Raw genomic sequence first — 12470 nt, 5'->3', positions numbered from 1 at the left:
CGGAAATATATGATTTCGCTTTAACCCGACTCGTGCCTTTCCCCCATTACATCGGGTGGGGCATCTCGCCCGCACCGTAACTAGCGAAGACGGACGTTACGCGGCCGTTTTAGCGCGGTCGGGACCAACTATCGGGAAGAATCGATCGGTAAACGAGAGACGGTCGCGCGCGTCTGGATTGTATATAATCTGTAATCGGTTGCGGCGATCTCGCGCGCGGACGCGACGCGTTGACGAAACTTAACGGCGCATTTCGGAAAAAGAAAAAAAAAAAAAATATATATATATATATTAAAAGAGGGGTGCGCTCACCGGAGCGGGGCGGCTGGCGGCTACGCGCGGCCACACCTGAATGAAGCCAACGTCTGACTTCCCACGCGTGCCAGCTGTCTACAACCTCCGCTCCGCCAAAAAGTTCCACGAACGAGCGACGCGTTTCTCCACAGAAATAAACTGTAGCAAAGACTACAAGTAATCTTTATTGACAAAATTCGGTTCGTCGAAGCATTTTTTAATTCTTTTTGTACCTCTCGAAAATAAATATATAACATATTTTTCTCTTCAAATATAGAAACTCGCAGCCGATCGAGACAAAATAAATATCTTTTTTTTTTGTTTTTTTCTTTTAATGATAAAAATACCGGCCGTAGAGTTATCCTTTCTTTTGTTTTCTTTTTTTTGAATTATTTTCATATTTACAGAATACGTAGGCCCGTGGAAATTTCGGCCGGTCCACATATATAAATCTTTTATATTTTTTCTACGCGGATCGTCGGGGTCACGGGTATTCTATCCAACTCCAAAATGGTAAGTTTTTCGTCCTCCGTTAACGTAACTTTACAACAGTTCGCATCCGTTTACGCGGGAGAGGGTTCGACGTTCTGGCCGTCTACAATCGTATATCGTAAAGGCGGCAAGACCGCTCGTCCCGGTGACAGTTTTCGCCACGGTCCTCCCCGTTGCGGATTCTTTTCGGTCGATTAACGCATATACTTATATATATATAATATATATATATATATATATAAATAAGAGAAAATCTAATTGTAGTCGGGACTAGAGCGCAATTTATATAACGAGAGTTAAAAAATACAAATAAAATAATAATAATAATAATAATATAATAATATTGGATTTTTACCTCCCGCTATCGTCGGGCGCTATCTTAGACCTTGGAACAAACACGACTCTTAGAAGGATAAGACATATCTCGAAAGTTAAGCGGAGGCAACGTTCATCGAAAATGTCTATCTAAAAGACGTTCGACGAAAAAAATATACGCGCGTACGCGATAGTTCCTATTCGTAATAGGTCTAATCGTTGTTTTACTATTAATAAATTAGTTAAAAAGACGAGACGTCCTGTTAATAATGGTGGTAGGACGCGTTACATCGGTCGGGTTCGACATCCTCCTTTCTACTACGCTCGTCCGTCCGCGTAAAAACCTGCGACTTTTCCATCCACCGAAAACCCATTTTAGGAACAAAATTGACGAGGCGGCGTCCGGCCCGACGTATTGTTTTTTAATGTTCTTTTGCTCAGAATTATATACACGGTGGCGGGCCGGTCGCGTTTCTCCTTCCGCACGTAAACTGCTTCTGTACAATTTCGCGTCCGTACCTACCCGGCGGGGGAGGGAAATTCCCCCGTTCCCCGACGTTTCATCCCGCGAACGTTGATGGCACGGTTAACAGTCGGAGTTTGTGTCCAAGAGAAGTTTCTCCGGTATCTTTTCGATGGGTGGCACCGTCCTTCCGGGCGAACATCGACACCCGTGGCCCGAATAGGCCGCGTAGCAAGTTTCGGTGGTCTTGAGGCAACCCCTCAGAGGCCAGTAACAACACAGACAGGGCAGAAAGAGCGAGGCCAAAGCCAGACAGCTCCAACGCGGGCACCTCTCGTGCGGCACGCAGGAACAGGGCCGATCGGCGCACGAGGCTTCGTTATCCGTTTCGTAGTCTTTGGCCAGGTGATAGAACAGGCCCTTGACGCAACACAGACACGAACAGTAGTCGATGCAGTTGTCGGCCGAACACAGGTACTTGTCGTTGCAGATCCACTTGGCGGGTAACCTCTTGGGGCTCCGACACGATTCGCACTTGCAGCGTCCGCACTGTCGGCAGATGATGGAGTCTCGGTGGATGCCTGGTTCGGGCAATCGGGCCGAAGGCGGCGCCTTCTCCTCGTGCGGGCCGGCCGCACAGGGCTGGCTGGTGACGGGCGGCCCGCCGCCGCCGAACAGCGCCTGTTTGGCGCGCGCCGGGGCGTTGGGTCGGCGCGGGCCCGACGCGTTCAAGGCGGCGGCCGAACCGTCGGAGGCCGAGCCGGAATCGTCCGAATCCTTGGCGGCGGGCCACTCGGCCCGCTGCCGTTTGCAGCGCGAGTGCGGCCTGAGGGGCGTCTCGATGTAGTCGTTCTGTCTCCTGGCCATGCCCGGCCGCGGCTGCAGCAGGCTGATGACGCCGGCGCCGCCGACCGCCTGCGCCGTCTCCACGTTGCATCCGGAGAGCCTTCCGCCATGTTGGGCCATGGAGGGCCTTTTCCACGTTCCGTCGGCCGCGCGATCACTCGCCGCCGGCGTCACCTACCGTGTCGAAGACTCTGCCAGCGGAGCCGGTCGTCGTCATGGCATCGACGTAGCTCCTGACCGACGTCTACCTTGCGACTAGTTAGGCCTCGTGTACGACGCCGACTCGATCGATGATCGTACACACGCTTTGTAACTGGCGTACTCCTAGAGACTAGAATGCCGGACGCCGACTCCACACAAAGAATAGTTAGCCACTCTTGTGTATTAGAACGTCTATCCCATGCTCAACGAACTGTGCAGCTGCACAGGAAACTGCCGACTATCTTTCCCGTGTAACGTCGATCGCACCACTCCTTAGGAACAGTCTCGGCCAACGAGAAACGTCGCTGCCTCGATGACGTTTTTATGAATGGGGTGGCCGAGCTTTTCTCTCCTTCGCTCTCCTCAATGAAAACGTAACTTATACTAAACTTGGCAAATAGCCCGTACGCCGCTTTCTAACGTCGTTCCGCTCTTTAATGTTTCTTCGTTTTTCCGTATTTCCGCTCCGAGTGACCTTCCAACTTCTCGCCCTACTTTTTTTAAACACTCCTTTCAATTTTTTATAATAACATATTTATATACATATATATACACACGCGCGGTCGTAACATCCGTCTACGCGTCACTCTCTACAAGCACAACGTATGGCTGTCTATTTATTTATTTATTATTATTATTTTATTTTTACGTTTATATTTTTTATAAGGCGGAAAATTTAAATTTTAACAGGCATTGATAGCGTCCTTTTGCTGTTGGATGTGTTACCGACACGATATGTATCGTACGATGCGTGTGAAAAACGGCACGCACTTCGATACGTCTAATGAACGTCGAACAATAGACAATCGGAATATATTCGGCGATTGGCATATCGAAATCACGTGGATAACTTGGCCATGACGTCATGGGACAGCAGGTGCACGAGACAGTTAAAGACACGCGAAGTAAAATACAGTAGTGTGGGGGTTTTCCCCCTTTTCTGTCGGTACTTAAAAAGTTTCTGTCGGCTCCACCACGACAATTGTTTCGAAACTCGAACCATTATCGACGCGACCGATTCGGGAGGAAATCCAAGTATTTTTTTTTTATTTAAATTTTTTAATTATTGTAACCCGTCTCGTCCCGTCTAAATATTTTGTTAATCCGTGCAAGATGTAGGTTATATGTGCACCACATGGCTTCCACTCCGATACTAATATTAGCTAGGGGTACCCGAACTAGAAACGACTTCCTGTGACCGGATGTGACGCAAATACTAATTCCAGTTCGGTTCGACATCTGTTAATTTTTCGTCTCGGCCCGGATGGTTTTACGAAACGATGTTACGCCACCCCTTCCTCCTCTTCTCCCCCCTTCGTTTCGCTAATTACCGCGTGCCGTTTTTAATTATAATACGGCGCCTGTCTTAGCCTGGAAATTTGATTAGAACATTTCGGATAGAGTATTCCACACGCCATTTTGTTCTGTTCGCATGTCTTGCTTGGTAGGATTAGCGAGTCGCTGGCCGGAAGTGCATGTGAATCTTATATCCGGCCATTGTTTGCCATCACGTCAAGCATTGGCTCGGCTCGTAGGTCATGGTTGCTTGGACGGTGGTTACGCTACGGGCGGCCATTACGTACGGGTCGTAGGGAAAAAATGCCATGAAAAACTGGAAGGACCTTAAACGCGCTACCGAAAATTCGTGCTGCCAAAGAATTTTATTCGCGTCGATGTAGCGAAATCATTCATTTCTACGTATTTTATAGGCTGAGTGAGAAATTAAAGGTTTTTTATGATAATTTAAAAATAATTTCGGCGCAATTTTTTATATATACTTTTTTAAGTGTCACGGGTCACGGGTCTAAGGAGCCATTCTAGCGTGTGATGTTTTAATTACGTACACAATCGTCTGACCGTCTAAAGAAAGGAATATCTTAGAAATTCGATTGAAAGGTATACAGATAATTCCATCGTTTAACACAGTTTCCTTTCCTACGGAGAAAGTTTATGTTCCCGCGTTCCCCCAAAACTAGGCTAGGCTTTCTCATAATGGTAGGAAACATGGTCTCCCCTAACTCAATTGTATGAAAGACTCGGGTTTTTCCTTATTTTCTATAGCAGTAAACACTTTTACTCCGATTTTCAATGGTAAGAAACGTTCTCCCTTTATCGATAGTAAGAATATGGGGCATACATTCGACACTCTTCCTTTCTTTGGCGAAAACAATACGAATTATATCGCGAAATATGTATTTATACGCGGCCGTATCCTGTTTAAAATGAATATTGACCGTTTCTATAAACACTACTAACGTATTTAGTAGGATGTTTACAAAACAAATTTTAAATATAACCCTGTTTTATCGATAGGTGAGTTGATAATGCATCCGCCTATACATACACACTACATACAGTAGAGTTTGGCAATTACAGATAGGGGCACACGGCCAAAAATTCCTCTTCGTGCGTTGTGATACAGAGTAAACGATGTAAATTACACTTTACATCGGTCGAAACAAGTCATTCTAATTACAGACAATAGTTCCATTGCCTTAATTTACGTTCATTCATAAATGCACAATACCTTTGCCTGTAGGCCAGGCGTTTCCTATGGAACAGGAAGTCGTCTTTATTTACATTCATTGTTTTCTACCATAACTAAATTTTCCAGAAACAATTACAAATTAAAGGAAAATTTCCCTATCGGAAACTCGTTCTTCATCGGATGTAATAACAACAACAACAACAATAATAATAATAATAAAGTCGATATTGAGGTTTTAAATTGGAAACAGGAAGAAATGCGAGAAAGGGGGGATTCTCTTCTCTAGCTCGCTTCCTGTCGAGATTGGGGAACGAACGAAACAGCTTCCGCTATTTCAAGGATATTTAAGAAGTTCGTTCGCAATAAAAGTAAGGACGTGTTTATTTGATTTAGGATTACCGAAGGGAATAAAATGCCGGTTTGTTCTATCTCCCTCTTTCGATAAAATAAACATAAAACTCTACTATTAAATTTTCGTTTGGAGAAAAGTACAATTACTTTAGTTTTCTTTCCATCTCAGAAATCCTGGCTTATAGCTGGCAATCTCCTTGTCTCGGGCTCATTCAAACGCGTTAAACATCGACCCAAATTTATAAATTACCCGATAAATTAGAAAGAATGCGTCATTTTCTCACCATGCAGGTCTTTGCTTGGAATAATGTTATACTACATTCAGTTGGCTCCCGTCGGGATCAACAGCCAATAGGTTTAGTTTCCCTATTTCGGAATGAATAACCCAATACAGGTTTATGTTTATCGTACTGGACTAAAGTATAAATAGTTGTAGATGTATACGAGGATAGACGACACCGCTAATTATAGGAACTAATTAAAAACTGATTATTTTTCTACAAATATTACAAATACGGCAGTTAATAGCAATTTCATATCAGTTTTCCATAAGAAATTAAACATAAACGCTGGTTTGGAACCATCTTAAAGCATACGATTAGCCCAAAACCTATCATTTTAGTTAGATATAACGCAGTTTCAGAATGTAAATTATCCTCGCATATTTATTTTTTCTATTTTAAGGAGTTGTTTAAAATTATACCCTCGGTTATATAAGCTTAAGCAATGTTAATTATATAAGTTTCAAGGGTTATCTTTGCTGCTGCTGCTGCTGCTGCTGTTTCGATCGTTTTCTTTCGATTAAATTAAGCTTTTTATCCGATAAAGCGGGGTATTTTCTCGCATTATCCCAGGGAAAAAGCATTTAAAAAGATTCGGATTGCATAGAGAAAACATTAATTAAAACAATATGGATCGAGCAATTATAAGTTATTAGGTCTATAAATATAAACAGATTCGAATAAGGGCGGAGAGATGGCACATCCGGATTCCTACATAGAATACGCGAACCCCCGTTGACAGGAAGCAAATCTGGAAAATTTTCTTAGTTAAGGGCTAGTTTCAATTTCTTAAAATCTTCCAGATGTCTGCGATTATAAGAGAAAAAATGGTTAAAATTTGGAGAAACTACGACCATTTGAAAAAAAACAAAATGTGAGGTGACACGTGACGGGAAATGTTTTTTTGTTATTTAAGAATCGGCTCGGAAGATTTAAGTAGGAGAAAAAATGCGTTTTATTGTAAAAAGTGTGATGTCAAATGCCATAAAAATACTTAATTCTTCATTTATTTCACGAATTTTATTTAAAGTGTCGATGCCGATAGTACCTTATTTTTAATACTAAATATACTACCGACTTTTAAAATTTTATCAAAAAATTCCAGTAAACATTAATTAAATTGTTGTTTTACTTTTAATAGAGGATAAGAAATGTGTTTTATATCATTTAAGAAAACTTGTACTTTTGTGTGTATTCTTTTTTCTCTCGAATAAATTGTATAAGAAAGAGAAATAAAGAAAAAAAAACCCCTCTCGATTATATTTTATAAGGAAAAATAAATAGGGATATCAACGAAGTAACAGATACAACAACAGGAACTATTGATCTGTAACGTTGTCTGACGTTTATTGAAAAACACCAAGGGATGAAAATGCGTCCCGCCATCTGGCGTCACGAAACGAAAGTTTACGAAAAATATAAATAAATAATTTTTATATTTAAGGCAAGAGTACTGTAATTTTGGAATATTTTAAGTGATTTACACTAAGAAAATTTGTGGCTTGCAGTCTACGACGATAAAAAATGCAGGCCGAAGGAAGAGCGGGAAGATATTTTGAATGTCGGAAACACTGACAAGGTGTTTGTAATATATAAAGAGGAGTCAAGAGTCTTTAAATAATAGAGAATCGAATAGTTTACGAAATAAAGTAGCTAATGTATATGGTCCATAAGTAGTCATTGCACGTTATGATTTGTGAAATCAACGCCAATATTCCATGCCAAGAGAAAGATAAAGTGATGAGAACTATAGCGTGGACTACAAGAGAAAAGAAAACTATTCGAGGGTAAAAGACTCGATTTATGGAAGTAAAAACATTTGCTATGTATTGTCACTTCCTAGTGATAATCCGAAGATACAGCGCATAATCATTCATGAGTAGAAGTATTCATCGAACTGGAATTTTAGGAGAATGAATCACAAGTTTTTTTTCTTTTCTTATTTTGGCGGAAGAGACTACCATGTGTCACTGCAATGTCACTTTAAATAAAGAATAAATGTAAATCAGACCGTCGAAATAAACCAGAAAAATGACTGGATTATTTATATCTTTTGTTTTTATTTCTTAATCTTGGTAATTGTCAACGATAAATAGCTAATAAAAAAGTGATTATTAACCCCCTCGGATATGTCGGGCCCCGTCCCTCACCACCCGGTCGCCCCATTGTGGGCCTGGCCGAACCCATAATGGGCCTACTAAAAGAGGCCCTCTTAGTGCCCACAGGGCGGAAAGAGTTAAAAAAAAAACCCTCGAGAAATTTACGTAGGTAAATAAAGATTTTTAGACAATCGGAATTCGCAACAACTCAAAATCACAATTTTAAATAAGTTTTATTATAAAAATCTCTGCGTAAATTTTGCTAATTTGAAGATAATCAGAATCAATGTTATGATCATAAATATGAGAAATTAACATTTCTATTTGTTTTTTAAGTCATGTTTCAAACTTACATTATCAAAGTTTATTTATTTAATAAATGCAACAACGTTCCTCATTAGACAGAAAAAATAATTAGGCCAAATATCGGTTGCGTATAGCTACAAAAAGCAAAAAGACAAATCATGATGATAGCATCAATACTTACACTTTTGCTATTTGTCAAAGGAACGCGTAAGTAAAGACAATACAACTAAGAAATCCGACTTTAGAAAGATGTTTTAAAATTTATATTTTTATCAAAATTTCGAAATATTAAATAGCAATAGCTTCAATTAACACAAATTTCTCGGACGCGAAGTCGTAGGACAATGGCCTATGAAAACCGATTCTTCCTTTTACTTTATTCCAAATATCAGATTTCATACACCGTATCGAATTTTTTTTTTCCAGTAAAATAATAGTAACACAATATACCGTACTTATATAACTAAGACCAATAATACCATTGGGTCGAGATGGTTAAGGCCACTACTGCCTGTTTCTCTGGGGAAGCCGGAATCAAATCCGGACCAGCAAGCCCGAGTTTTTCTGTCCCGTCCTTCGCCCCATTGTGGGCCTGGCTTTTATTTTTTGAGTTGAAAATAAATCGATTTCGATTAAATTTCTCAATTAAACGAAATAAACAGAATGAATGAAATATTAAAAAATAAAACCAATTTGTGCGTGGTGCCATCTAGCGGCAAGTCTTCGAGTTATTGTATTTCCTTTGTTTTTAATCTTGCAGAAGGATCGCGGATCGTATCGGTTATAGTATTGTTGCTATAAGAGTATTATCACGTGATTTACTTATGTTTGTTGATTGTAATTGATGTATTTTATTACTCACTCGCAGCTGATAGACAATTGATAGAAATCGATATATTAACCTTGTTAGCGGTGTGGGGGTTGCTTTCGTTTTTGGCTTTTCGTCTTCGCTATTCTTTGTCATTAACAGGTAAAATTTATTATCGTTATTATTATTATTATTATTTTAAATCGTTTACAGTGAACGAATGAATGGTTACGAGTAGAATATATAAATTTAGAAATTATTTCATAATTTTCAAGGTCGTCCTTAACAAAACGTGTTCCAAGTATTCAATTTCCTGTCATCTTATTACTTTCGTTTTTCTATGGCCATTTTGTAATGGAAAATTTGAAAATTTTCAATGGAATGGTGTGCCAAAAATTATAATAGTCTACCAATATCATCAGAGTTTCATATTAAATGTAGAAAATACGGCACCTAAAAGGAATTTCTACTCAGAATTTTAGCTAATTTGTGTATATGCAAGCAATAGGAGATAATCTACCTCCATATGTATACCTAAACATAACTTCTACCAAATTCTAGATGTGTTTTTATTTACAAATTTCAACTGTTGATGTCAGTGAGTTTTATTAATTAGCATACAGCAATAAGCACTGTACATCTATAATTTTGCTTCTAGAATTCTGAATATTGCCTACATCATCAACAAACCAGTTGTTATAATTTATGTGCAATATCATATATTTTGTTACTGTGTTTAGAATTACTGGTGATTGAGAATAATTTTTATTCGTGTAAATGTACTATTAGGTACTTAAAAATAATCTCGTAAAACAAATTACGATTTTAAATTAATCGTTAATGGGTTCGTCAGTATCGGACGGGTACTCGTTTAGTGGAATTGGGACGGCTGTTGTGACTCTTGTCGGAACTAGAGTTTTAATCGAACTAATAGGTTTGCCTTTTGCCTGGAAAAATATAAGTAAAATAACGTTTTTCCTTTTTCGACATAAGCGGCTTTCTAGAATAGCAAATTTTATAGCCAAATTTACGTTTAATAATGACGATATTAAAGAACTCGGAATAGTCTAGCCAAGCAGGGCCGGATTTACATAAGGGCATTTGGGGCCTGTGCCCAGGGCCCCCACAAAACTAAAAAAAAATTATGTTTAAACATAATTTTCTATTACCGCGACAGCCTAGTGTGGCCTAATCATGAGGGCAACAGGCAGAGAAAACCAAACCCGGGAAAAAACCTATGAAACATCGGAAAATTTCTGGAAAAAATTTCACATAGGTATTTTTCAGTTAAATTAAAATAATTAGTTTTATGCTATAAAATATATGTATGTTTACAATAACCTTATTTTTAAATGAAATTTACAACTTCCTAGTTCAAATCTAATTGAAAGTACAGTATTTTGTGTAAACTTTCTAAATCATCAAATTTGCCTACTCTTAAAGGGGGGACCCCCACCGAATTTTTGCCCAGGGCCCCTGGATTGGTAAATCCGGCCCTGTAGCCAAGTATATATTTTTAACTTATGTTATTGTTACTAAGAATGTTGTTGATTTTCAAAGTAGACAATTTTTTCCCCTTTGTCGATGGTGACTTTTCATTTCTCACTTTAATTTAGTAATTTTTTAATGTTATTATGTCTTAATACAATTTTATTAGAGATGGGCAAATACCACTTTTCTCAAAATCAAATATTAACTGGATCTCGAATGTTCGAATATTATAAGTACTCTAATACTCTGAATTTAATGATCTTGTATAAATTATTTAGTTAATAATTTCATTTAATATTTACTATTTAACTTGCTTTATTTAGATCTTTGTATTAACAAAGTAAAATAAAAAGTAAAAAGAAAAACAATTTACTAAATTCAAAGAAATGAAATTTCAAACTTTTTATTTTGACTTTTATAGTGCCTTCTTTTTAAGGTACTGTTATCTCAACTACAGTAGATCAAACAATAATTGATCTCATTTTTGTCAACTGCAAGACTTTTATTTACAAAAAGAAAAATTTGAATGCTCGGGATCTAGTCCGCTTTTTTCTTGTTGCAAATTAAAGCAGAGATGCTTTCTATATATATATGGCATGATATTGGAGATATTCGTGGTATTTTTTCTAACATTATATTTGAAATCTTAAATACTTTGTAGTATTTACCCATCTCTACATTTTATAAAATTAACCTGATATTATTCTATATTTAAATAAAATTATTATTATTTTTTTAAAACAAAGTTTTACTAAAAATATGTTTTACAGACGATGAAAGTATCTAATGAACGAAATTCAAAAATGATATCAAACAAAAATAAGTACGATAAACACTTGGGAAAGAAGTGTCCCCTGCTGAAAGTAGTATTACTTGGTGATAGTAATGTCGGGAAGACTTGTCTAATGAGTCGTTTTGTCAAAGATCAGTTTAATTTTGATACGTACTGTACTATTGGTGTGGAGTTCCTAGAGAAGGATGTTTACATCAAAGATAATGTATATAAGTTACAAATCTGGGATACTGCCGGCAATGAACGCTTCCACAGTCTGAGGATTCCTTTCTATCGTGGTACTGATATTTGTATACTAACGTACAGTGTAGACAATATGCAAAGTTTTGAAAATTTGAGTATATGGAAGAAAGAATTTTTATATTATGCAGATATACGGAATCCGGGAAATTTTCCTTTTATGGTTATAGGAAATAAAATAGATTTAGGCTCGGAAAACAAGGTGGTCACTACCGAACTCCTGACGTCGTGGATAACCAATAACGGATGTCCGCCATTTGTAGAAACGAGTGCTAAAGATGCAACAAATGTGCCATTGGCTTTTAGATTAGCAGTTGAACACTGGTTGAAAATGGAAAACAAAAATGAGAAACAGTTTGAAGGTGAAACTGTGATATTAACTGATCATTCACAAAATTCAAATTGTTGTAATTAAATTTTATAATAATCACAAATTCTTACCAAAGACAATTATTGCTATTTACTGTTCATTAAAGTTATATTATTATTTAATATTTTTAAAAAATGTAATTTTATACACTGGGTTACTTTTTTCAAATTTTGAATTTGTTTTGAAATTATATATGAAATAAATGTTATTAAAATGTTAAAATTTTGTAATGATTTAAAAAAAATAAAGGTTATATTTAATTTTTAATAATGGTTTTTAATTAATACTGTAAAATATCAGTTTTGTCATTCAAAAGTTAAAAGATTTTTAAGGAAAATATTACATGTTTTACTAAATCTAAAAGCAAAAGATATTCCTAATTGCTAAAAACAAACAAAGTTTAACTATTAAAACCTCTCAAAAATGCATATGTAAATTGCTTTTTCATAGTTATTTTTAAGAAATTTTAACGACTAGCTATTTGTTATGATGTCACTCTTAATTGATCCCTTGATAAATGCTAAGCTACTGTTTATTTTCATTTCTGTTTTGACTACACAAATTCATGAATCATTTATAATTGCTTATGCAATGGTCAATATCAAAAAAATTTTTTTACTGAGATTCTGAAA

At 37.4% G+C, this 12470-nt stretch overlaps 2 protein-coding genes across 2 annotated transcripts; one reads left to right on the top strand and one right to left on the bottom strand.

Moving 5' to 3' along the window:
• Positions 1–460: 460 nt before the first annotated feature.
• Positions 461–3127, bottom strand: LOC136969452 (protein sprouty homolog 2-like). Its single transcript, XM_067263612.1, has one exon. It carries the CDS (start codon positions 2528–2530, stop codon positions 1688–1690), a length of 843 nt encoding a protein of 280 aa, XP_067119713.1. The 5' UTR covers positions 2531–3127; the 3' UTR covers positions 461–1687.
• A 5751-nt stretch (positions 3128–8878) lies between these two features.
• On the top strand, positions 8879–12078 carry LOC136969451 (ras-related protein Rab-9B-like). The gene is made up of 2 exons (XM_067263611.1): positions 8879–9106; positions 11206–12078. Exon 2 carries the CDS (start codon positions 11209–11211, stop codon positions 11881–11883), a length of 675 nt encoding a protein of 224 aa, XP_067119712.1. The 5' UTR covers positions 8879–9106; positions 11206–11208; the 3' UTR covers positions 11884–12078.
• The last annotated feature ends 392 nt before the right edge of the window (positions 12079–12470 follow it).

Source organism: Centruroides vittatus, unplaced genomic scaffold, assembly GCF_030686945.1.
Source record: "Centruroides vittatus isolate TY-2023 unplaced genomic scaffold, ASM3068694v2 contig_1788, whole genome shotgun sequence".
Taxonomy (NCBI): domain Eukaryota; kingdom Metazoa; phylum Arthropoda; class Arachnida; order Scorpiones; family Buthidae; genus Centruroides; species Centruroides vittatus.
The sequence above is the reverse complement of the archived record's forward strand: the minus strand, read 5'-3'. Positions and strand labels throughout refer to the sequence as shown.